Genomic DNA, 25,834 nt, shown 5'->3' with positions numbered 1-25,834 from the left:
GATGCTCATCCTGCTGCCCCAAAAGAGCATCTCACATGTTGTTAAGGAAAATGAGGAGCTGGTGAGTATTGTAGGGCCCCAGGTTGGCATAATGGTGGACAACCCCATGATTGCTGATGGCAGCACATAGGGTGACATTGCCACCACGCTGCCCGGGGACACCAACAATTGCCCGATGTCCAATCACATTACGGCCTCTCCTTCTCCTTTTGGTGAGATTGAACCCAGCTTCATCCATATAGATGAATTCATGGGGTCTTTCCATTGCATCCAGTTGAAAAACTCTCTTTAGAAATAGATATAGTAAGTTAAGTGTAAAAAATTGTAAGTGATACAGAAAAGGTGATTTAGGCCACTACAGTAAATCACTACTTACAGTAATCAACATTGAATGTGTCTGGATATATACCAACCTGTACATACTGGAATCTTTGCTCTTTGACTCTGTCTGAGTTCCGATCAAAGGGCACTCTGTACAGCTGTTTCATGCGCAGTCTGTTGCGCTTGAGGACACGATCAACAGTAGTGAGGCTGACACTGTTGATACCCTCAAAATTTACATGGTCTTCAATGATCTTCTGCTGAATTTCACGCAGTTTAATGGCATTGTTCTCACGGACCATATCAACAATTAGGGTCTCTTGGTGTGGGGAGAACATACCTGTCCTCCCACCCCCATGTGGCAGTCTTTCAATTCTGCAAAAAGAGAACTACAAGACAACTATAAGAAAATATACATGGAATACTAGGTCTACAAACAGTTAGACTAACCCTCCATTACAATACTACAGTACATTGGCACAGTGATGTACTGAAACATATATTTACTTACAGTATACTGTGGTACAGTATATAGGACTGTAATATGTCATACAGTAATTTGCTCTCAACATTTACATACTGTACTATAATGTCAAAAAAGATAATTACCTGTTCTCTTCTCTAAATCTTCGGATTATGGTGGATACAGTGAATCTACTGATGTTTGGTTGTACCCTTTGTCCGGCCTCCCTCATGCTCATACCATGGACAAGAACATGGTCAATCACAGTAGCTCTGATTTCATCAGATATTACTGTTCTTTGTCTTCGCTGACCATCTTGACCACCTCGACCACCTCGACCACCTCGACCTCCTCGACCTCCTCTCACACGAACTCTTCCTCCCAGATTTCTATCCATTGTAGTGCCTCACAAACCAGTGCTCTCTAAACTGGCTTTATATATTCCCTCACATCATAAGCCACATGTGTGATCAATTTTGAGTTGTTGTGTTCAAGTGGTGACACCCGTGCTTTAACTGTGTTTGACTTTTGCCACCTGTGCTTTTTGCCAAAAGAGTGATTCATTGATTCAATCAGTGGGTTCAGGCAACTGAGAAATTGGTTCAGACAACAGGGTTTAGTGTTTTAGCAATCGAGAAAAACTACAGTAAGTGAAGAAATTGCTGAACCAATCTTGAAGAGATGAAACAATATAGAGTATGAAAGAAAGAAAGAAAGAAAGAAAGAAAGAAAGAAAGAAAGAAAGAAAGAAAGAAAGAAAGAAAGAAAGAAAGAAAGAAAGAAAGAAAGAAAGAAAGAAGATGGGTGTCATTAGAAGAGGACAGACATGAGCAGCAGGCGTCATGGAGATGATGGAGGGATGTGTGGAGGGTGGGGTGGAGGAGGGTGGGTCCAGATGGACTGATAGTGATGGGCTCCTGTTCAAAGGAGCAGATAGCTGATAACCGGTGGGTGGGGTGTCTGTGGGGGATAGTTGTTTATGAACGAGGTCCAGTCCCACTTATTATCTGCCACGGCATCCTTAACCGCTCTCACCACATCATTAACTCCAGACTTTCTGAATACGTGACCGTATATGGTCTGGACCTGAGCTAGATAAGTGCCTGATCAGTTTATCTGTGGCTCTTCCCTCATTATTCTTATCACCGTTCATTTTCTCTCTGTTTGTTTGTGTTCTCATTCATGTTTTGATGAAACTCCTCCATCCTGCCGCAGGAGAGGAACGTTCAGCTCCCGCCTCCATTTCCACCGGGACACTGAAAAACAAGCCTTTTTCAGAGGCCAGGTGCACAAAACACCTTGAGTTAAGATATATCTTTATATTTCATATTTAAGGTTTTCTTCTTTACTTAGTCTTAAGGAATCACTTGAGTTCAGAAATCACATTCACAACCAAATGTTAATAAAAACACAAAAGGAACACTAAAGGGAAGTGGGAGTGAGAGTGGACCACAACCAGGAGACACATGCAGGGCCGTTGTATAGGGGGATTCTAGGGGCCCAGCGCCCAGTGGGGCCCACAAAAAACCCCAGTCTTTGTATGACTGAATTATTCTGCATAAGATCCTGACTAAAAGCCCATTTATACACTACGGTAAAAACGGATACGGGCACTTTTCTCCGTATCCGGAGGTTGTTTCATCTGTCAGTGGATCCGTTGCCTCTGAGTTTACGAATCCGGAGTGCTCCGGATGAAACAGAGCAATACCACCGGTAACCGGGGTGGCAGTATTGAGTCAGAAGCAGAGAAAAGTCACTCCATTACGAAAATCGGCGAAGAAGAGAGTAGTTGCCGGAAATTCAAAGAAGAAGGATTTAATGTTGGTGCCAGTAATGACACCGTCGTTGACATGGTTTGCAGTGTCATTGCCGCTGTAATTTATGACACACACTGCCCCCTAGAGGATAAGTTGCGTTATGTCCATAAAAACGGTGAAACCCGACGGAGGTATGTAGGCCAGTTACGGAGATAAAGTTTGGTACGGACGGACGAATTTCGTCCGGATCCGGAGGTATAAAGCCAGCTTAATACTCATAGTGATGCTGAATTAGCATCAAAACAAAGTAGGCTAAATAAAAAATGATAATGCATATGTACTCTAAGAAAAAAAACTGGAAAGGTTATGGGGTAGGGGCCCACTTTAGTATTCTTTAATGGGGCCCAGAATTCCTAGCAACGGCCCTGGACACATGTAATGTAGAGGAACCCTTTACTTTCCACAGCTCAGTGGATCCTTTATAGCTTTGTATCATGTGATCTTGCCACTCAGGTAAAGTCAAGGTCTCAAATGTTTTCCTTATACATAAGAGATTCTGTGCAACACCCTTAAGTAACTCAGAAAAGGAGAAGTACAACCTTTATACTACAACAAACATTTGTGCAACCAGTCTGCAGCTTTTACTTAAACAAAGATTATGAAGCAAAGAGTGAATAAAGCTTCTTCTTTTTTTCTCTCTCACTGCAGCAAACGTGTGGCCCTGTTTCTGTGTGTGCATCAGTGAGTTGGAGCTTTATTTGCACTGGGTGTAGGGATCTTTAAACAGGAAATCCACAGTCACATAGACAGGAAATGCTGCTGTTCACAGAAATAATCAAGACATGAGAGGGAAACAGTCACTGCAAACATCACTGTAGCTTCAGGGCAGGGTTCACTATACAAACACTATTGATCTGTTACTGATGCCACATGTTCAACAGTCAGATTTACACAAACTGCTGTTTGCAAATGTAAAATATCAGACTGGGTTTGAGGCAGTGTCTTAAAAATGACATTTTAACTGGTGCAGGAACATTTTAACCCCACAGCCATTAAAGACATGACTTTTAAGGTCTAAATATTTCACTCAATTTTTAAACACACTCAGTATAGGCTACACTGAACAAACAGACCCAGAGTTTGAAGGTCTTAGTTCTTTCCTTCTGGTCCAGCTCTCAGGTCACTGCCTGTGTTCATTAGATCTGTCAGATCAACGGTGATCTGCTCATGGGGAGCAAGACACAAATATGCAACACTGGTGAATGCAGAGCTAGTGAGGAAGATTATACTACAGATCATTGCTGCTTTGTTTATGGAGCAGCTCAAAAACATTTAAATAAACCCATGGATGCTAAATAAAACACAGAGGATTAAAAAAAACGAGGCAATGAGGTCAACCTGATAATAATAATGATGGTTATAGCTGTTGGAGGAAGTCACACTGCTGTGTTGATTCAGTAACAGAACTCCTCAGTAGCCTACATAAAACATGGCATCTATAGGGTCCAGTAAAGTATTTTCAAATAACATGGTTTGGAGTAGAATATGTGATTTTATTTGGTTGCTGCTCTTGCACACAAAACAGCCAACAAGAGAAAATAAAGATGAGAACTTTCATGGCCTACTGCTGGTAACGGTGAAATAAACCAGTTTTTGGTCAGGGAGCAGGTAAAATTGTGAAATGAATGGTATAATATAATATAAGTTAAATTCAGTTTTTGAGATAAAATTCTGATATTTGCCAAACTTCATAGATCATAACTAAAAATGTTGTCATTTTTTTCAGGAATATAGAAAATGTATTTAGCAAGAATTAGCTGGTATATGTTTACAGTCAAACGTTCGTGCACTGTAGGCTCAATTTTTCATATATCAAAAACCCAGGTGGTATTTTTGTGGAGAATAGTCTGAAGATGCAGTGTAGGCCTACAGTAGCAAATTTGGTGACAATTGAGCAAAAATTGTGGGAGGAGAAGGGTTTAATAAGTTTTACAGTTTTTGAAAAAAAAAACTGATGGACTTCATAATTTGCGCTGGATTTAAAGGGATAGTTCACCCAAAATTGAAATTGCACTCATTATCTACTCACCCTCATGTCGACTAAGGGCTGGGAGAAGTTTCAGAGTCCTCCGTGGCTTCTCTGAGTTACAGGGGGTCTCGGCGTAGCAGTGCATGTCCATATAACAGTTGCAAATGGATACCAACTGTCTTCGTAACAAAAACACACACCAAAAAACATCCAAATACCTCCATGCTGCTACGAACTGGGAAGAGGAGCTTCCGCTACAAACAAGCTTGAAATAGGCTATAGACACAAGCAGCATGGAGGTATTTTGATGTTTTTTTGGTGTGTGTTTTTGTTACGAAGAAAAGTGGTATCCATTTGCAACCGTTAGCCTATATGGACATGCACTGCTACGCCGAGACCCCCTGTAACTCAGAGAAGCCACGGAGGACTCTGAAACTTCTCCCAGCCCAGAGGGTGAGTAGATAATGAGTGAAATTTCAATTTTGGGTGAACTATCCCTTTAATTGTAGGTTTCTAAATTATTGGGGCTAGCCTACATTTTGGTGAAAGTTGTGGCTACTGTTGATTTGTTAGAAATTTTCAAAGTTTTTAAATCCAGACACTCATTGTGCCCCCTCATGGTGCACTTGCATCTGAGCAAATCATAGCTGTAGGGGCCAGTGCCCGGTGCAATGGCCCCGTGGCCCTAATGACAGGGAATGTGGAACTTGTAGTGATACATTGAGGAGAAGATTAACTACAGTAGGACGAGATAAAACGTTGAGTAGGCTACTCCTACAACAGGAAGTGGGCTGCAGGAGTCACAGAGAGCTTCTATCACGTGGGGGAGAGTTAATAATACCATTAAAGATACTCTATATTTTTTCTAAACCGTCTTTGACACCATGAACGAGGTCTTTCGTGTGGCCTATCAGTTATTTTCGAGTCGCTCATCCCTCCTCCGCCAGCAGAGGGCGGCAGAGACCTTGGCTGCAACACCAAACCCATAGAAGAAGGAGGAGGAGGAGGCGGAAGCGGAAACGGGGGAAGGATAAGACGAAGAAGACGGAGCGTAAACAGTGGCGCGTGAACACTTCTCTACTTGAGGTAATATTATATTATGGTATGTGAACAGCTGTGACAACAGACTCATGTCTGACCAGGCTTTGTAACAACACCTGTGTGTTCACGTTCAGCAGCTAATGTTAGCACGTTAGCATCACTAGCTAGCATCACAGCGACAATAACAGCGCCATGTTTCCTCCTGCTCCTCCAGACCCATAGATATACTCCAGACCAGCTGAGAGGAGGAGACCGAGACCATGACCCGACACGGGAAGAACTGCACGGCCGGAGCTGTCTACACCTACCACGAGAAGAAGAAGGACACAGGTGAGGAGCAGGGCCGGGGGGGTTAACAAGCCGAGTCAAAGAGCCCAAACATCACATCCCTCCGATGTTAACGTTACAAATATCACTCCGCAGTCTTTGGACAACGGGGCAGCTAGTGCCAAACTAAATGAGCAGCGGTGTCTCAGGATGCAGAGGAGGTTCCTCACTCATCAGAATGTGTCTGTTGATTAAAAAAAAAAAAAAAAAAGTGGAAATATTTCCATGTTAGACCCATTCTGGGTCACAATAGAAGTCAACTTATAGTCCAAGGAAAAATGTTTACTGTTCTCAAATGTAAAAATGGGTCACATTGGACCCTCAACATTGTTTAAGGCTTAAATAAGTGTTTGTTTAGAGCCCTGTATGGGCAACGTTCAGCTTTTTATACCGAGGGGAAATTAGGTTCTCAGGAAAATCGCTGCTTATCAACTGTGCAGGTTTTTTTTAATAGTGCCATATAGTATAAAGACATACAGATACTACAGACAAACAAATACTACAGGGGTGCAACGTGGGTGAAATAACAGTATCATACAAACAAGACTTCAAATAGGCAAACAGAGAGGAGACAAGAACAAAATAAGACAAATATATATGATAATAATAATAATGAAAAAAGTATAATGAAGAAATAAATACCGTACAAATAGAATACAAAAATAAAGAATAAAAGGTATGTAAAGGTTTTTTTCTCTTGTGACAGTGTGCATGTGTGTGCGTGCAATGACTTGTGTGAGATTACAGAGAAAGTGCAGAAGGAATGAGAGAATGTGATGGAAGTATGAGAAGGAAGTGGAGACAAGGGGAAAGAGACAGATGAGAGACAGGAAAAAGTAAAATAGTCTCGTAAGTATTGTGCAGGTTTAGCATGAGCAAAAGTTGTGCAAACTTTAGTAAATCTGGACCCTGGTCTCATGCTATAACTGACTGTAAATTCACCATTAAAGTTGGGGAGCATGGGTCGGTATCTTGTCAGTTGTCACCTTTTTTTTTTTATTATTACCTCTGATGAGTTTGCACCCCTGTTCATGAAGTCTCGCGCGAGAGTCAAGTTGACGCTCTCAGTATGTTTACAGGCAGAATAAACACCATCCAGACTTCCTCTTACTGCTATGAAGACGTTGTGCCTCCGAGCTGATATTCCTTTGTTGATAAAACAAACGGGAGCTTCAGACGACCTGTAAACATAGTTAGCCGTCAACTTGACTCTCACGCGAGACTTCGTATTACAGCTCTGTTTACAAACATGTCAGCTTGCTTGAAGTAAACAAACCTCTCCTCCGTGTATGTTTGAAGACATCTGACGTTGTCTGTGGGTTGTCCGTTCCCATTCATTGTCGCCGTGGTGATGCAGGGACAGACACAACTACTGCAAAACAGGAGCAATTAAAAAGAAAATCTTCAGAATCCATCATTTAGACCTAAAATATTAGGAAACTAGACCCTAGGTTGAATTTCCCCGGAATTGTCCTTTAATGGGTTGGCCCCCTCTAACCTGTCCAGTCTCCTGCTCCCCTGTGTTTTTAAGTCTTGTTTAAAAACCCCTTTTTTTTCCCCCTCTGGCCTTCTCAGTCTCTGTGTGATAGCAGGTTGCTTTGTGCTCTGAATCTTGTTCTTAATCCGTGTTACAAACCTTTTGTATTTTGTATTTTTGTCATGCTTATTTTTGTGCAGCACTTTGTTCGACACGGTTGTTTTTAAATGCACAAAAAAAAATTGTATTATTGTATAAGTGTGTTTTATGACAACATCACCATGTGACCATGTTGTGTGTGTCTCAGCGGCGTCTGGTTACGGGACTCAGAGCATTCGACTGGGAAAAGACGCCATCAAAGACTTTGACTGCTGCTGCCTGTCCCTGCAGCCCTGTAAGGATCCTGTGGTCACGTATGTTCACACTCTCTCTCACACACACACAGAAACACACAGTATAACCTCATCATGTGACCACAGACATGAACACAGTGTCTTGTTTCTGCTCTCCTCAGTCCAGATGGATTCCTCTATGAAAAACAGGCCATTCTTGAATACATCCTGCACCAGAAGACAGAGACCGCCAAAAAGATGAAGGTAAACCCTCAACCATCTGACTCAGACCCTAACCTCAACCTAACCCTATCCACACAGGATGGAAGTGTTTCCATGATGATAGAGTAGAGCTGTGGTTCTCAACATGGGGTCCGGGGACCCCCAGTGGTCCTTGAGAGGGTACAAGGGGGTCCCCAACTTTTTCTCAAAATTTTACCCCTTTTTTTTCTAGAATTTTAAACTTTTTTTTGAGACAATTTACCAGTTTTTTTTTTGAGAATTTTTAAAACTTTTTTCCCCCGAGAAATTTTACCACTTTTTTCCAGAAATTTCATTATTTTTTTTCTCCAAAAATTCACACCAATAGCCCTAATTTGATCGTACATTTACATTTACTTTCTAAGAAAGTAATGTTATTCAGTCTCAGAACAAATATTTGTGTATTTCTGGTGGCTGTTTCAAAATTTGTCCAATGGGGGTCCGTGGTCTAATTTGTGTCAATTTAGGGGTCCTTGATGTAAAAAAGTTTCAGAACCACTGGAGTAGAGAGCTCTTTCCACAGAGCCGATTTCAGATGGAGCATTCTGGGACAGAGAAAGATACATTCATGTCTTCCTTCTCCACGTGGATGTTGATTTACAGTCATCACCCACTGCTGGTGTATCCGTCATGCTCCTACTGTGAATCACAGAGACTGAGTCTGTGTCTCAGCTGTTTCCTCCTCTGACTCCTCAGGCCTACGAGAAGCAGAAACAAGCCCAGAAGAGCAGCAGTCAGCTGGAGTCCAAGTCAGAGGAGAGGGAGAGGGTGGAGAGGTTTAAGACCCGGGAGAACAGCATCGTGTCCAAACCCATCAACCCCTTCACAACAGGTCTGAAACCACGAGCCTTGATCCACATCGCACACATTTTGTCATCCACAGACTAACACATTCAGCGATGATATTTAGTCGTATGAAAGTAATTTTGGCATTTAACAAACTGTTTCCGTCCTCCAGGTCAGAGCAAAGTAGGAGAGAAGATCAGGACTGACAGCAGCGCAGCAGAGGCCTCCTCCTCCTCCTCCTCCTCTTCCTCCTCCTCCTCCGCTGCTTCAGCCTCCACCTCCACCTCCAATCAGAGTCTGCCTAGCTTCTGGATTCCCACTCTGACGCCCGAGGCCAAACCCACCCTGCTCAAGAAACCAGTGAGTGGCTGCTCAGTGTTCACAAAGCAGAACATAGATAATACCATAACCGAGTCTTCTGATCATTCAGACATGCCTGTAATCTGACGGCACATTAAAGGGATAGTTCAGCTTTTTTGAAGTGGGGGTTGTATGAGCTACAAATGCCCATTAAGTACACTAGATGCAGTAGAAAGGTCCCTGCTCCCCCCCACTGAGAAACACTGGCGCAGACACAGGCAGCACACTGTTGTGAATGAGGGGCGATTAATCAGTGTATTTTCGCCGCCTACGAGAAGTCCAGTCTCAAAATAATCCACCAGTTCAAGAGTAGGATCTAAAGTAAAAATGTACAAATAATGCATCAGCTGGTCGGAAAAAAGTTTGTTTATCTGGAACTAACCAACTGACTCAGTACTCCTTGGTACTCCTCCACACAGGCAGGCTCCGCGACGCGCTGTATCACTCCACCTCTTCCACACACCGCTGATCCAAACAGCTGACAGGCGGAGTGATACAGCACATGTGTTTTTTTTTTTTTTTGAAAGGGGCTACACATTAATGAACATCAGTATGTGAATACAAATGTAAATGTGTCAGAGTTAGCATTAGCAAGCCTGCTAATTTACATCTGCAGTCCCTTGGCAGGTAATAGGAGGCTCATGGGAAATGCAGTGTGAAAACACTTTGCTTTCCAAAACTCCTCGCTGTCCCTTTTAAGTGCAAGTTTAAATAGATAAATGGATGGATCCAGATGCGATGGCCCTCTCCTGCCGATTAGAGTGTGTGGACCAAGATATTGGTTGTTGTTGCCAGGTTCAGAGTGTTTGTTTTGTGTCTGTCTGGTTCATGCTGACACTGTTTTAGACCAAGAGCACAGTGTCCCCAGTGGAGACCGGTCTCCATGTCCATGTATGGGCTGTTCACCTGATCCCAATCCAGTCCAAACCTCAATAGGAACAAGAGCAGTTTTTTATATTTGTTTGAGTCATGTCACAGTTGCACATCTGCCACATCTACAGCACATATCCACATCTACATGTCCTGCAGCCCCATGTTGTTGTGTTTAGTCATTTGTCATTGTGTTTTCTCTTTTGTCATTGTGTTTTCTCTTTTGTTATTGTGTTTTCTCTTTTGTTGTTGTTTTTTTCTCTTTTTGTGTTGTTTTCTCTTTTTGTGTTGTGTTTTCTCTTTTGTTGTTGTGTTTTCTCTTTTGCTGTTGTGTTTTCTCTTTTTGTGTTGTGTTTTCTCTTTTTGTGTTGTGTTTTCTCTTTTACCGTTGTGTTTTCTCTTTTGTTGTTGCTTTTTCTGATTTGCTGTTATGATTTGCACCTCAGGGCCACCGTACCTTGCACTACTTTGTGTTCTGTCACATAAAATCCCAATAAAACACATTGAAGTTTGTGGCTGTAATGTCACGTGACAAAATGTTGACAAAAGTTGAAGGGGGATGAATAGTTTTCCAAGGCGCTTCAGTACTGTCTGGCTCACTGAGGTGACACCACTCCTGTCTCCTGTCTCCTGTCTCCTGTGTGTGTCAGAGTAAGGCCGTGCTGTGTCCCATGTCAGGACGACCCATCAAGATGAATGAGCTCATCACAGTCCGCTTCACCCCCCTGGACTCCAGCCTGGACCGAGTGGCCCTGCTCACCCGCCAGGTCTGTTAAAGGACAAATTCAACTCGGGGCTGTATTTTCCTAACATTTTAGGTCTAAAAGAAGGAATCTGAAGATTTTCAGTTTAATTGCTCCTGTTTAGCGGTGGTTGTGTCTGTCCCCGCATCTCCACGGCAGCGATGAATGGGAGTGGATGCAAGTTCCGCTGTTTAGGCTGTTTCCAGCCCTCAAAGCCGCAATTTTTTTCCACAGACAGCGTCAGATGGCGACTCAAACATGCACCAAGAAGTTTATTTACTTCAAGCAAGCCGACATGTTTGTAAAACTAGATCAAAGTCAAAGTCTCCCGGAGTCTCGCGTGAGACCCAAGTTGGTGCAGTTGGAGCTACCGTTTGTTTCATAAACACAGGAATATCAACTCTTGACTTGCTTGAAGTGTACATTTTTTTCCACAGACAGCGTCAGATGGCGACTCAAACATGCGTCGAGAAGTTTTTATTACTTGAAGCAAGTCAAGAGTTGATATTCCTGTGTTTATGACACAAACGGGAGCTTCCGACTGCACCTGAACACACCGAGAGCATCAACTGGGTCTCGCGCGAGACTCTGGGAGACTTTGAATTAGATCTAGTTTTACAAACATGTCGGCTTGCTTGAAGTAAATAAACTTCTGGGTGCATGTTTGAGTCGCCATCTGACGCTGTCTGTGGAAAAACATTGCAGCTTTGAGGGATGTAAACAGCCTAAACAGCGGAACTTGCATCCACTCCCATTCATCGCTGCCGTGGCGATGCGGGGACAGACACAACTACCGCAAAACAGGAGCAATTAAACTGAAAATCTTTGTCCTTTAACATCAGCATGCAGTGGTCTGATCACCTGTCACCTGTCAGCACTGTGGTATAACCCCCCCCCCCCCCCCCCTCTGTCTCCAGGACAGGTACGTGTGCGCCGTGACCAGAGACGTCCTGGCCAACAGCATCCCCTGCGCCGTGCTGAGACCCTCGTGAGTGTCATCCAGTCTGCCCCAGCTCTGACAGGCTGATGTGAAGTGTGTGTGTGTGTGTGACTCTGAGTAACTGTCTGTGTTCTGTGCTCAGGGGGGCTGTGGTCACTCAGGAGTGTGTGGAGAAGCTGATCAGGAAGGACATGATGGACCCTATGACAGGAGAGCAGCTGAAGGACAGAGACATCGTACCACTGCAGAGGGTGAGTGAGCAGAGACACTGACAGTAGGAGACGAGCTGCTTTCTTCAAGTCGTTCCTGTAAAAATGCATTTTCCTGAGCAGCAAGCGTTTGTCTTTAAAGGGATAGTTCACCCAAAATTCAAGTTTCACTCATTATCTACTCACCCTCATGTCAACTAAGAGCTGTGAGAATTTTCAGAGTCCTCTGTGCCTTCTCTGAGTTACGGGGGCTTCAATACAAGAGGGACATTACAGACGAGCAGTATGGAGGCATTTGGATGTTTTTTGGTGTCTCTTTTTGGTCAAAGAAAAGTGGTATCCATTCACAACCATTATATGGACAAATACTGCTGCGCGAACCCCCCCGTAACTCAGAGAAGGAACGGAGGACTCTAAGGCCGCGTTCAGACTGCCAGCCAAAATCCGATTTTTAGCCCATCCAGATTGGAACTGGATGGCTCTTTTTAAGTCTGAACAGTCCCAAATCACATGAAATCCGATTTTTGCAAAACGGATCGAAACCACCTCCGGGAGGTAGTTTCAAATCGCATTTGGACAGATGCGTCTCAGTCTGAACAGCTCCAAACACTCAGATCGGTTTTGACTGTCCGTGACGTCACTCTCCGCGGCGCTGTCACTGTGTTACAGGTCCCGTATGTTCCAGTTAAATATCAATTTCCTTCTTGTTACTTTTCTTTTATGCAAACTACCGTGTTGTCGGCGACAGGAGTGACGGCGACGGCGCGCTCCCAGCTCTGGGGTGCTGGAGTTTCCCGTCTCTGTGGCTGCACACGCACACACACACACACACACACACACCAGTCTCTGGTACACGTACACGTACACGTACACACACACCAGGCGGGCTGAGGTTGAAACTATAGCGGGGTAGTGCGGCTGCAGCACCGGGCAGATCACTGTGCAGCAGCTGATCTGCCCGGTGTTGCAGCCGCCGCGTCTGCGAGGCATCGCCTGTCACATACGACGTGGCCTCCGCTCCGACGTCGTTGCTACAGCAACCTGTCAGATGCGTCAATAATGTGGCTCAGTCTGAACAGAGCCAAATGCGATTTGGACACTTGCTAAAAACAGTGTGGACAGTCAGCCCTAAAAATCGGATATGAGAAGGAATCAGATTTGAATCAGATTTGCCTGCAGTCTGAACGCGGCCTAAAACTTCTCCCAGCCCTTTAGTTGACATGAGATAATGAGTGAAATTTGAATTTTGGGTGAACTATCCCTTTAAGAAGAATTTAAAGGGATAGTTCAACATTTTGGCAAATTCACCTATTGCCATAATCCATATAGTTTTAGAAGTAGGTTCATTACCTTTAATTGTCGATGCAAGCTATTTTTAGATCGGTGGGGCAGAGCCATGAGCTGCTCAGCTAACGCTACGGAGGCTCATGGTATTAATATGCAGGTCACAACTTGTCCACCAGAGCGTTTTAGAGTTGTTGGATTGTGTATTTGATGAGTTTGATGCGGGAAACTTAGAAATACCATGAGCCTCCGTAGTGTAGCTCTGAGCAGCTTGTATCTCTGCTCCGCCGTTCTAAAAACAGCTTGCACCGACAATTAAAGGTAACAACTGGTACTGCTATGACTATAGGGATTATGGCAATAAGGCGAATTTGCCAAAGTGTTGAAATATCCCTTTAACATTTATGAGAATGTTTTAGTTGCAGATTGAAACAATAAAAAAAAATTGATTTGGTCCCCTCACTCTCTGTCACTGTTGGCGGACCACATAGAACCATGCTTTCCTGTTCCAGTACAGCTGTCTTTGCTTGTTACCATGACAACAAGGTGCTGACAGCCTCTCACCTGTCTCTCCTGCTCACAGGGTGGAACTGGCTTCGCTGCGTCCGGTGTGGACCTCAAAGCTAAGGAGGCTCGTCCAGTGATGCAGGTGTGACCCATGTCAGTGACCTGTCACCTACTATATTTTTGTAAAGGACTCTTCCCACCACACTTTAATGTTGTTGTAAATTTTCCCTGCTCCTTAAGTTGTTGTCTTTTTTTCTTTCTTTTTTTTAATTCAACCAGAGTTTAATAAAAGCTGAATACAGCTTCCTCCAGTTGATCATGTGTGCTCATTGACTGTACTTATAGAAAACAGAGCTGCTCATCTTCATGTTTTAATCAGTGTGCAATCAACAGGCACTAAGAATTATTGTGTTTTCATTAGTTTAGAATACATGGCAACGACAAAGATGCCCTGTTTCTACAGGAGGTCGGAACAGACAAACAGTAGGTGTGTTTCCATTAAATGCTTCATGAAATTTGAAATCTGGAACTCGTCAATGAATTTAAAGGGACATTGTGTAACTTCTCTGACTGAAGTGTTCCTTTCAGCTCTGAATGAGCCGTTCATATCATTCATATCTCCATGGAGCGGGTAAGCTCGGTGTAGCTGCCATGTGGTGTCTCCATGTTTTTATGTTCAGTGGCAGCGTGACGGTAGGAAACCACGGAAACTCAGCGGAGACACCGGAGCTGTCGGCTCAGGTCGAGGTGGCGTCCGTGAAAAGTCACCGTGGTAACGCAGTGAGGAGGAATGGAGCGTTACACTGATGCTGCATTCACCTGCAGTCGGGCAGACGGCCGTCGCTAACAAACCAGATGTCATTTTAGTCACAGAAGTCCAGAGAAAGCCGATAAAACGTGGGTCAGGTAAACAATACGACATCGCCATGACAACATATTGTCACATGTATTGTTTTGCCTCGTGCTGACGGACCACTTGTTTACATAGAGGCTTGTTTATGCCGTTACGTGCAGCGGCTGACATCCGTCTGCCCAATTTCGCGTGAATGCAGCATGAAAAATACGACTGAATTGGTTGTGATATACAACCGCAACGCTAGATGGGAGTAATTCCTACACAATGTACCTTTAACAATAAATAAATAAAAAAATCTGATTATTATTAGACTGATGAAAAAATATTTCACACTGAAATGGAAACACTTCTCAATCAGTATCAGACAAATTGCTGGAAATCTGACGTCACATTTAATAGGAGCAATATGAAAGAAAACAGATTATTCACTTAACATCACTGAACACACGCCATTCACTACTTTGTTTTGTTGACATTTATAAAAAAAAAAGAAAAAGAATAGCCTTAACAAAACCTATAATTTAAACCTGGCTACTGGCTCTAGAGAGGGTCTTTGTGTTTTCATGTCTCCCGAAGGCCACTGTAGTTACTCCTACAGAGATAGGCACTGTTCCATTTAATTCTACATATTAGCTGTGTGTGTGTGTGTGTGTGTGTGTGTGTGTGTACTAGTGGGTTACAACAAACCCACAGACCCGTCACTGGCTGCTTGAGAAGAACCTCCTCACTTTCATTCTAACCTGGACAGAGACTCCTCTGGTGCAGTAGTAGCAGATTAATCACAGTTCATCATGCTCGTCCACTTTCATGCCTCCATAGTCAGTGATGGTGCTGATCTTGATGAAGTCAATCTTGTCCAGCATCTCAGACAGAGTGAGAAGACCGTCCTGACGAGGAGGAGACAGAGGGTGAGGAATGTGGAGATGTACATGTCATTAAAAAGAGGAAAAGTCTTAGAGGTTCTAGGGCAGAAGAGGATAATAAATGTTACTGACAGAGCTAAGACAGTGTTTTATTCTCATTTGAATGTGTCAGAGATACTTTAGTCCAGGAGAGTCCAACCTTTTGTTACTCTGAAACAAACTAAAACAGTGTTTTTCAACCTTGGGGTCGGGACCCCACGTGGGGTCACCTGAAATGTCTAGTAAGTGAAAAAAAAATACTGATCAAAATCTTTTTTTTTTTAACTAATTATTATTCTTTTTAAATTATGATAAACTCCATACACAATCTCAAACAACTATATTCGATACTTTCACTTTTTCAAATATAAATCGAGTCCAAATAAAATGCAGCATATAAAAATATGAGCTGGCACATCTTGATTGACGGCCGATGTAAGATCAACATCCAAAACATCTGAACCTCACATAAGACAACGAGCAACAACACTCAGACTGAAACATTCACACTATGATTTGTTGGTATTAAGAAGGAAGCATTCCCCACACCACCACACCAGCAGCAGGCTAGTCCCCGTCCTGAGTCTGTGTCCTCTGCAGCCTCAGGTTTCTGTTCTTGGAGACAGGACGTGGAACCTGGTGCAGACTGTTGTAGCTGATCCACCTCAAGTTTGGACGTGTTGGTCACTCCATTGTAGAGTGGTTATGTGAGTGACTGTAGCTTTACCAGTCCAACCAGTCTTCCTCTGACTTCTGTTGTTGTTGCTCCATTATGATTAAAAACTCTGCAAACGTGCAAACAGAGTTTTCCAAAATCTCCACTCAGGCCGGAGTTTTTTTGTTTGTTTTGTTTTTGTTTAGAAAGAATCGTTTTCAGGGGCGGATTCTCCGTTTGCATCTAAACGGAGGGTGCAAACGATGGCTAATGTCTCAGTTTTTAAAAAATAACCGGGTACGTATGTTTGATGAACACAAACTGAGGCAACAACCAACAACAACTGAGTAAGTTCACAGGTGTTTCTAATGAAGTACTCAGCCAGTGCACTTTTTGTAGTCAAACATATTCTTTAGGTTAAATAGTGGCAAACTACGACAGAGTATTAGGGCCACATTGAGAGAAAAAAAAAACAGACTTAAATCATAAATTTACGAGAATAAAGTTGTACATTTCCTACGAGAAAAAAGTCATAACATTACGAGAATGAAGTCGTAAATTTACGACTTTATTCTCGAAGTTTGTGATTTTTTTATTTGTCAATGTGGCCCTAATACTCCGTCGTAGTAAACAGATAAAAAGACAACCTTAAACAAATGGAAGGACACAATCAATGTAATGTGTAAAACTGAGATTATAGATGACACCATTTGGAAACTAACAAAAGTAGGTCATATAATCTCACTATTATACTGTACTTTTTCACATTTCTATATTTCTTTATGTCCTTTATCGTTTTACTATTGTATAATTCATTTTTTCATATTCATTTATCTTCACTTATCACTCACGTATCACTTTACTAATTTAATCATCTTAAATATATATTGTTTCTTTATTTGGGCCTAAAACATCAGTGTATTGCAGCTCAGCTCTAAATCACATAACCAAATTATAATGTTAAGTATAATATATAATAATATAATATATATAAATATATAATAAATCAACATAAATATTGTGCCATGATGTTTGCATTTGCTGTCTCTTCTTGCCAATGTAATGTCATCTTAACATAATAACAATTACTTCTAAAATTTGAAATGTATTCTCCTCACATGACTTCATTCTATCACGCCGTCACATGACTCTCTGATAAAGTCATGTGACAGATACAGTTAATGACTGTATGTGACTGAGGTTTATAGAGTTTGTACAACACAACAAATACATATGTAGAAAAAAACAAAACTTTATTTAAAAGTCAAACCAAAAAAGTCAGTAACAGCCCTTTAGCCCCTAATTCTCTTTTGACTTCTAACTGTGACAGTAAACACCTGCTGTGTGACCATGTGACCGTGTTGTCTCCACTCACTGCTGGCTTTAATATAAAAACAGCTGGATCATCGTCTCACATCTGTCTGTCCTGTACGTAAACAGCTGTGCTTCAGCAGTGACATCATCATCATCATCATCAGTGACGTCTGGAGACAGTGTGTTAGACTCACTTACACATGTAACAGACAATACAACACTGTGTGTGTGTGCATAGATATATATATACTGAATAGATGCCGCGCTCTGCTTCTCAGCGTACGCCAATAGCGCCGCCATCTTGGTCCGGGGTTCTGACCATAGACATAAATACGTCTGACCAGCAGTCACACCCGGTCAGACACTTGTAGAACAAATTTCAGTGTATTTATGCATGTGGGTGTGTGTCTGATTGTGTATGTTTAATACATTAAAGGTCATAGCTACAACTTTTTCATCAAAAGGATACATTTTTCAAAAAATAATGCATCCACAGAATGTCCAGAGGGGTGCAGAATAAAAGTATTAATTTTACTGAATTTAAAAAAAAAAAAAATAGTATATAAATAACTGTTTAATACATTTTGGCGGGTCCGAAATATATAAATATTTACATCTGGTTACATTGGCAAATCACCTTTAAAAAAAATTTAATTTTTTTTTTTTTTTTTGTATCATAAATATATGTCTGACATTTATAATAAACCAAACGGCTTGAAAATCGGTTGAATATTCGGTTAGTTATGGCGATTTTAATGGTTGATAGACGTCTGCCTCTGTTGACTAGTGCAGTAAGGAGACACGGCTTCCCCCGGACCAAGATGGCAGCCGCGTTGACACATTCCACTCAATAGAGTTGCCTGGGAACGCGGCATCTAGTCAGTATATAGTATATCTATGGTGTGTGTGTAGCACCATCAGTATCACCTATTCACATACACGGTATGTGGCTGCATGCTGAAGTGTATGGCTGTGAAGTTTGTGTGTGTTTGGACAAGGGTCCGTGAATGCACCCTCGATTCTGGTGTCACCCACAGTCAGACCCACCCACCCGCCCCAACTCCCCCCTCCTCCCTCCCTCCTCCCCCCGTGGCACTGGAATATAAACCCGCGCGCTGGACCACGACGGCTCGTCAAAGTTCGTCGTGCCTCCGTGTTAAATCCTCTCCGTAGTTGGTGGCCTGGCTGCCCACAAACATGTTCCAGTTGGCCAGAATCTCCTTCTTGGTCATTCTCTCGTCCTGTTTGGTTCATTGGTTTGTGATCGAGAGGGAGAGGAGGAGGAGGAGGAGGAGGAGGAGGAAAATATGAGATGATGAAGAGCAGGAGTGAGAGACAGACACAGAGAGAAGCTTGTTAATAATTAACCCACAAATTACCCAGATTATTCCCACCATGTTCACCAGGAGATACCGGACTCAACCCTCTGAGTGTTGTTCGTGTTGCCATGGAGCCATGTGTGTAGGCACAACTTACTGAATGGACAGCGTGGTCCATTCATTGTATTCATCTCATCTCACTACTTGTGTGCTGTTTGTGGTGTGTATTATGTGTTTTTCTATTTGATCATTCATTCATCTGTCTCTCTCTAGAATGATGGATTATTATAGACACCATGAGGGAAGAAATCTGACCTTCTGATATTACACTGGGTGTATCCAATAAACTGCATGGTACACAGATCTGATCCAGGATCTGTATCAGATCCAGGAGCACCAAATGTGGATTAATCCACCAAAGAAAATGGTTCTGGATCTAATACATGATCCACTTGTGTGTGTGTGTGTTTTGCAGGTTACTGAGGATCAGTGGAAGGTGTGTGCTTCAGTGTGTGGTGTGAGTGTGACCCCGTCTGATCAGGATCAGGATCAGGATCAGGTCTACCTTGTCGGTGTCCGTCTCGTGGATCAAGTGTTTGGCCTCGTTGTCGGCGTGGTCCACCTCTCCTGGCAGAACCCAGTGAGCCACCTCACCCCCGTCCAGGTAGCCGTCCTGCACAACACACACACACACACACACGGATTCAGATTCAGATTTAGAAAACTTTATTGATCCCAATAAGAGCAACTCATTAGCAGCTTATGTCATATCACATACATGGCTCATTCAAATTACACAACACTTACTGTGTGTCGGTGTGATCAGTACAGACAGACAATACCAAAAAGTAAAAAAAAACCTATTAAGTTAATAAATAACATTGTTACATGACTATCATGTAAAATGCAGGAAACGCATCATCATCAAGCAGTGGTTCTCAAAGTGGGGTCCGGGGACCCCCAGGGGTCCTTGAGAGGGTTCAAGGGGGTCCCCAACTTTTTCTCAAAATTTTATAAATTTCTGAAAAAAGTATTTATTGTTTACATTTTTTTCCCAAAATTTCTCTAAAATTTTCCCCAAATTCCCGCCATTGACCCTAATTTGAACGTACATTGACTAAAATAGTAACATTATTCAGTCTCGGAAGAAATATTTGTGTATTTCTGGTGTATATTTACAAATTGTGTCCAATTGGGGGCCGTGGTCTAATTTCGTGTCAGTTTAGGGTCCTTGATGTAAAAAAGTTTGAGAACCACTGATCTATAGAACGTAAAAGTATCAGAAATATAAATATATTCTGTGGAGGAGCTTTGTTAAGAAAATAACCCTGAACATGTCATGTTGATGTCATCATGTTTGACTGATGAGGGTTCAGTGTTTCATCCTGTTGCACTGCACCTTTAAAGCTGCAGTAAGTGATTTAGTCCACATGGGGGCAGCAGGACTGCCTCTGTAACTCCAGCAGCCCCCTGGGGGGAGGGGGGGGGGCATGTGGACTATTAGCTGCTAAACGCTCACCAGCTGCTCTGTGAACTGTCTGAGGGTAGAGGCTGTGTACAGATGTTCCTCTGAAAACAGCTGGATGCTGAACAGTAAACAACAGGAGTGAGTTGTTAGGGTAAATCTGTGCAGCTTTTTCTAACAATGTTCCAACAACACCCACTACAGCAGCAGTCCCAGTCCTGTGTTGACTGAGTCTGGCCCTGACCCCTCTCTGGTAAATAACCACCTGTGAGCCAGTGTCACTCTGACCTGAGATAAGCTTGAGCTGCCGACTGATGGGCAACTTTTTTTTTTCTCCCCCCACCCCCTCTTTTACCTTGTTGGTGTCTCTGAAATCGGAGAATTGTTTCCTCTCTGTCTGGACCCAGTCTGGCTCCGTCTCCCCAGGTTCTGCTGAGTACATGTCACCTGTGGAGCAGCAGCAGCAGTAGACACAAGCTCAGGACAGGTCAGCTCCAGGTTAACAGTAGAGGGGGGGGGGGGGGGGGGGGCTGGATAGAGGAGACAGAGCTACCTACCAATGTATTCATCCATGTCCACCTTTCCGTCCCCATTCTTATCAATGTCCTCCATGGTTTCCTATAAAAAGAGAAAAAGAAAACAAAAGTGAGTCAGTTTTCAGTCATTTTCATCTGTGTGTGTGTGTGTGTGTGTGTGTGTGTGTGTGTGTGTGTGTGTGTGTGTGTGTGTGTGTGTGTGTGTGTGTGTGTGTGTGTGTGTGTGTGTGTGTGTGTGTGTGTGTGACTGTATATGATTGGTATAATAATATATAATGCATTATAATTAAATCAAACAATCTCTGAGATCATTGTACTTTGCAGCCGATGTGCCAGCTCAGATATATTTATACGCATTGCATGCTTGCATTTATTTGAACCCAATTTATATATTCGAGGAAAGTGAAATTACAGAAAACAGTTGTTTAGGATGGTGTGTGGTGTTTTTAATCATAATTTTAAAAAGAATTATAATTTGTTAAAATAATATTTTTATCAGTAATTTTTTTCAATTACTAGACATTCAGGCGACCCCATTTGGATTCCAGGCGACCCCACGTGGGGTCCCGACCCCAAGGTTGAAAAACACTGCTTTATAGAAAAGCTTTTACCGTGTAATGCCTTTTTTTAATCTAATTTCAATTCACTTTGAAATGTTTGGATGTTTTATATTTGAGTCAAGTGAAGCAGCTTTTGGCTTGTATACAGATGAAGCATTGCTGTATTATTGAAGTGTATCACTTAGAAACCAGGTCCCACCTGCACCACCACGCCCCTCATGTAGTCGAACTCCTCCGGGTGCAGGAAAGCGGTGAACTCCTCCCTGGTGGCGATGCCGTCCCCGTCTCTGTCGGCGTTCTTGAAGCGGCGCTCGTCCCGGGTCAGCATGGACTTGTAGGTTTCCTTGTCGTCCACGTCATCAAACTCCTCACCTGGAAAACACAAGCTTCCGGTTTTCAAAGCTGGAGGGAGGCTGAGGAGGAGCATGGGATATGACTGCTCTATTCATGTGGAGCTGGTGTGTGGGTTAAAGGGATAGTTCACCCAAACTTCAAATTTCACTCATTATCTACTCACCCTCATGTCGACTAAGAGCTGTGAGAATTTTCAGAGTCCTCCGTGCCTTCTCTGAGTTACGGGGGGGTCTGCGCAGCAGTATTTGTCCATATAATGGTTGTGAATGGTGCTCACTTTTCTTCGTCCAAAAAGACACACCAAAAAACATCCAAATACCTCCATACTGCTCATCTGTAATGTCCCTTTTGTATTGAAGCCCCGACATGAGAAATTGTTCCGGAAAAAGTTAAATAAGTCTATATTTTAAGCTTGTTTGTAGCGGAAGCTCCCAGTGTCTCAGTTCACTGCTCTTCCTGAGAGATTTGCACTGACCGGCGGAACAATTTCTCATGTCGGGGCTTCAATACAAGAGGGACATTACAGACGAGCAGTATGGAGGTATTTGGATGTTTTTTTGGTGTGTCTTTGTGGACGAAGAAAGTTGGTATCCATTGACAACCATTATATGGACAAATACTGCTGCGCGGACCCCCCGTAACTCAGAGAAGGCACGGAGGACTCTGAAAATTCTCACAGCTCTTAGTCGACATGAGGGTGAGTAGATAATGAGTGAAATTTGAATTTTGGGTGAACTATTCCTTTAAGGTCCTAGGTCACTGTCCCCCCGTTGTCGTGGCAAACACTAACATCAGGTTTCAGATCACAAAGGAGGACAGAAAGAAGCAGTAGAGAGCGTGTGAGGGCGGGGTTACCCAGGTAGAAGCCGTAGGTGGTGTTCTTGTACTCCCCCCAGGCGATCTTGCCGTCCTGGTTCTTGTCGTAGTCGTTCCAGTGCTTGTTGACGTTCTCCTCGATGTACCTCCTCTGCCTGTGCTTGATCCAGTAGTGCAGCTCAGAGTGGCTCACATAGCCGTCCTTGTTGGTGTCGATGCGGTCCACGATCTTCCTGTTGAGAGAGGGTCAGGGTCCAGGACCAGGGTCAGGATGAGGTTTAGTTTTCCACAGAGCCATTGATATACATGGAACTGGTTTTCAGTTCCAGTCTAGAGGAGGAGTTCATTTAGGAGCCATTTGATTTGTTGGTTTTTCTTTTCTATTACTCATCTGTTCTCTTTTATTTTTTGAATAAATGTTTTGTTTAAAGGGATATTTCAACATTTTAGCAAATTGGCCTATTGCCATAATCCCTATATCTTTAGGAGTAGGTTCATTACCTTTAATTATCGGTGCAGGCTGTTTTTAGATCGGCGGGGCAGAGATTTTGCCTTTCCCTCATCAAACTCATCAAATTTATTTGTGGAGGTAGATGGGTTTAGGACCAGCATGCACCTTGGCAAGCAGAAACATGCTCCTTTGTTTGCTGCTTCATTTGAACAATAGAGTCCTTTGCCTGTGTTAACCAGATTCCCATGGTGCACCAGTCTTTTTGTTTTTTTTATACTGGGACAAACAGCAAACCTCTACTTTGCACATTTAGCACTTTTGCACCTTTATCCATGCTGTGCCTTCCTCATTACTTTTTTTTTTTACACATTTTCCATTCACATTACTGTTACTATACTGTGGCAGTTTGTACTTTTAGAGTTATTTACCACTAATAAAAGTAAAGTCTGCAGAATAAATAACTAGAGACAAGTTTGTGGTGGTCAGTGACAGTCAAAGAGAAAACCTACGCTAGCCTGTCCTTGCTCTCCTCCGGGGTCAGCTGGTCGAAGGTCTTGGCGTCCTCCTTGCCGAGGAAGGCCTCGTGGTCGTACTGGAAGCCGTGAGAGTCATCGTGGGCGTGGTCGCTCAGGTCGGCGTGGTGGTGGATGCGCTTCTCCTGAGCCGGGACGGCGAAGGCAGCGGTGGCCAGGAAACAGAGGGATGCTACACACCTGAGCAGCATCATGATCAACTGGAGGGATGAGATGAGGAGAGAGACAGAAGACAGAGAGACTGAGACCAGACCTTTGGACCTGAACTGAGACGTGTGGGGTGGGACAGATGTTCTGCTCAGTCTTTCATTCAGTCTTTTCCAGGGGGTGGTCGGGGGGTGGGCATGGCCACCCCTCTAAATTTGCTGGCCACCCCACTCACCAGTCACACATATTGATATTGATATTGATATATATTGATGACATTTTATTGCAATTTAGCCATTTTTCTTTTTAAGGAAAAGGATAACTAGCCTATTTCAAAAACAATGCATCACCTAACACATGTACATAGCACAATAAAACAGGATTGTTGTGGGACTCAAAATGTCACTGTACTGTTATTGCACATTAGATCATTAGCTACATTGAATGTAACACAATAAACACAATAAAAGTATATCAGCAGGCTTTAATCAACATCCCTTGTTCTTTTTTTAGTTTTTTAGTATGTTTTTATTTGAACTTGTATTATGAGTATTTTAAACTATTTATTGCACTCTCCACACTTTCTCTTTTTCTCTTTCCTTTCTTCGATATGAGTGCCATTGTTACTACTGTAATGTATGTATTGTGTATTACAAGTACAAAGCAGGTGATACAACGCCACTTGCCCAAGACAAATTTCCCTTCCAGGACAAATAAAGTTGATTTGATTTGAGGTGTTTCCGTAAGTCTTTCTCATAGTTTTCTACTATCTTATATAGTATAATAAAATAATAATAATAAAATTCCTTAAAAGACGTTCATCTTGTTTGCGAGTACTCAGTTTTAGAAAGTTCCCACTACAATGGCTTTTTAGTTTTGGTGTGCCACCCCAAGATTTTAAGTGGCCCCCCCTCTGAAAACGTTCTGCAGACGCCCCTGTAACCACGTCTTCTTCAGACCAGCTTCCTCCTGAGCCTGCAGCTCAAACCAGGAGGGGAGGGGTCTACTCTTCATCTGCTGAGGAGATGAAGGGCTGAGCACTACTCTGACCTAAAGAATCTGAACAGTCACACACTCTCTCTGCAGCTTCAACGTGTTCACTTCCAGCAGTAGGCCTACAGTAGCCTACCACATCGAATGTCATCAGATGACACCGATCATCAATAATCACAACCTGGGCGATGTTCATGTCCGAGCAGCTGATTCAGCAGCACCATCCCTGTGGCCATGTCATCATCATAACCACCAACACCCATGGGGGTCCAGGGTTGAGGACCTCACACCGGTGAGTGACAGGGTCTCTGGGGACCAGTGAACCCTGATCCTACATCCTCTCATCAACATTATGATCCACAGCTGCATTAACATCCCCACAGTGATGGCAGAGCCTGAGGTCCCCCTTCAGTCCACATCTGTCCACATCTGTCCCCTGTCCTGCAGCCTGCTGAGGTCCATCAGGTGTCCCTCAGCCTCTGGACACCAGCTCACCTCCCACAACTTCACACAGGTAACAAAACACAACTCACCAGCGTCCTGCGGCCTCTCGCGACACCTGTCTACGTAGTGAGTGAGCAGCAGGTCGGTCTGGTCTCAGTCCGCGTTGGCACTCCGCACCGATAAATAGCAACTTCGGGAAGGCGGGCGCTGCTAGAGAAAGAGCCAATCAGCGGCGCCCTGACAGAGGCTCCGACCAATGAAAAGTGGGATGTGGTAGAGCGGTGATTTACGACGTGTTCTCATTGGCTGTCGACCGCCACGTTGTCACGCAAACGCGTCCCACGACAACAAGAAGAGGAGTCGCGTTACATTTCCGTTGTTGTGCTCCGGTTTCATCAGTGTTCGCTCCGTTTCCTGTGTGTCTGTGTGGTTCATGTGGGAGCTCGTGGTCTTCTGGGCTCGTTCGTCTCGAGTGGACGTGGAGGGGTCCGAGCTGGACACAGCTGAAGACGGTTCGTTGTGTCTCGAGAGAAGAAGCAGACACAGACACACTCTCCTCTGCTTAGAAAACCAACCGCTTTTATTTTGAAAGCGACTTGTTTCCGTTCGGCTCCCCCTCCCCTCCTCCCTCTCCGCCTCAGCTGATCCTGGGACAGTCAGCAGGGATGGAGATTCTCCTCCTCCTCCTGCGCCATTCAGGAGCCACTTGTGTGACGTGTTTCCTGTAGTGATGTGTTAACCCCTGGAATCTGATTCAATACTATGCAACATGTCACACAGGC

The 25,834-nt window shown here is 43.4% G+C and overlaps 2 protein-coding genes across 4 annotated transcripts; one reads left to right on the top strand and one right to left on the bottom strand.

Annotated features, from left to right (window-relative positions):
- The first annotated feature begins 5,559 nt into the window (after nt 1-5,559).
- nosip (nitric oxide synthase interacting protein) lies at nt 5,560-14,018 on the top strand. Of its 2 annotated transcripts, none has more exons than XM_083978111.1 (10): nt 5,560-5,672; nt 5,857-5,941; nt 7,723-7,828; nt 7,930-8,011; nt 8,705-8,840; nt 8,967-9,154; nt 10,675-10,791; nt 11,685-11,755; nt 11,850-11,958; nt 13,784-14,018. In XM_083978111.1, exons 1-10 carry the CDS (start codon nt 5,670-5,672, stop codon nt 13,853-13,855), a joined length of 969 nt encoding a protein of 322 aa, XP_083834237.1. In that variant the 5' UTR covers nt 5,560-5,669; the 3' UTR covers nt 13,856-14,018. The 2 variants fall into 2 exon arrangements, with proteins under 2 accessions (XP_083834237.1, XP_083834238.1); XM_083978112.1 differs by having other exon boundaries at nt 5,567-5,656; nt 5,834-5,941.
- Nucleotides 14,019-15,225: 1,207 nt separating this feature from the next.
- rcn3 (reticulocalbin 3, EF-hand calcium binding domain) lies at nt 15,226-25,316 on the bottom strand. Of its 2 annotated transcripts, none has more exons than XM_083977309.1 (8): nt 25,142-25,282; nt 23,445-23,668; nt 22,524-22,717; nt 21,514-21,686; nt 20,776-20,836; nt 20,574-20,665; nt 19,319-19,426; nt 15,226-15,450 (listed from the first exon to the last, which is right to left on the bottom strand). In XM_083977309.1, the coding sequence occupies exons 2-8, from the start codon at nt 23,660-23,662 to the stop codon at nt 15,343-15,345; spliced, it is 954 nt and encodes a 317-aa protein (XP_083833435.1). In that variant the 5' UTR covers nt 23,663-23,668; nt 25,142-25,282; the 3' UTR covers nt 15,226-15,342. The 2 variants fall into 2 exon arrangements, with proteins under 2 accessions (XP_083833435.1, XP_083833436.1); XM_083977310.1 differs by lacking the exon at nt 15,226-15,450 and adding an exon at nt 18,137-18,675 and having other exon boundaries at nt 25,142-25,316.
- Nucleotides 25,317-25,834: the final 518 nt, after the last annotated feature.

This window comes from Trachurus trachurus, assembly GCF_905171665.1.
Source record: "Trachurus trachurus genome assembly, chromosome: 8".
Taxonomy (NCBI): Eukaryota; Metazoa; Chordata; class Actinopteri; order Carangiformes; family Carangidae; genus Trachurus; species Trachurus trachurus.
The sequence above is the reverse complement of the archived record's forward strand: the minus strand, read 5'-3'. Positions and strand labels throughout refer to the sequence as shown.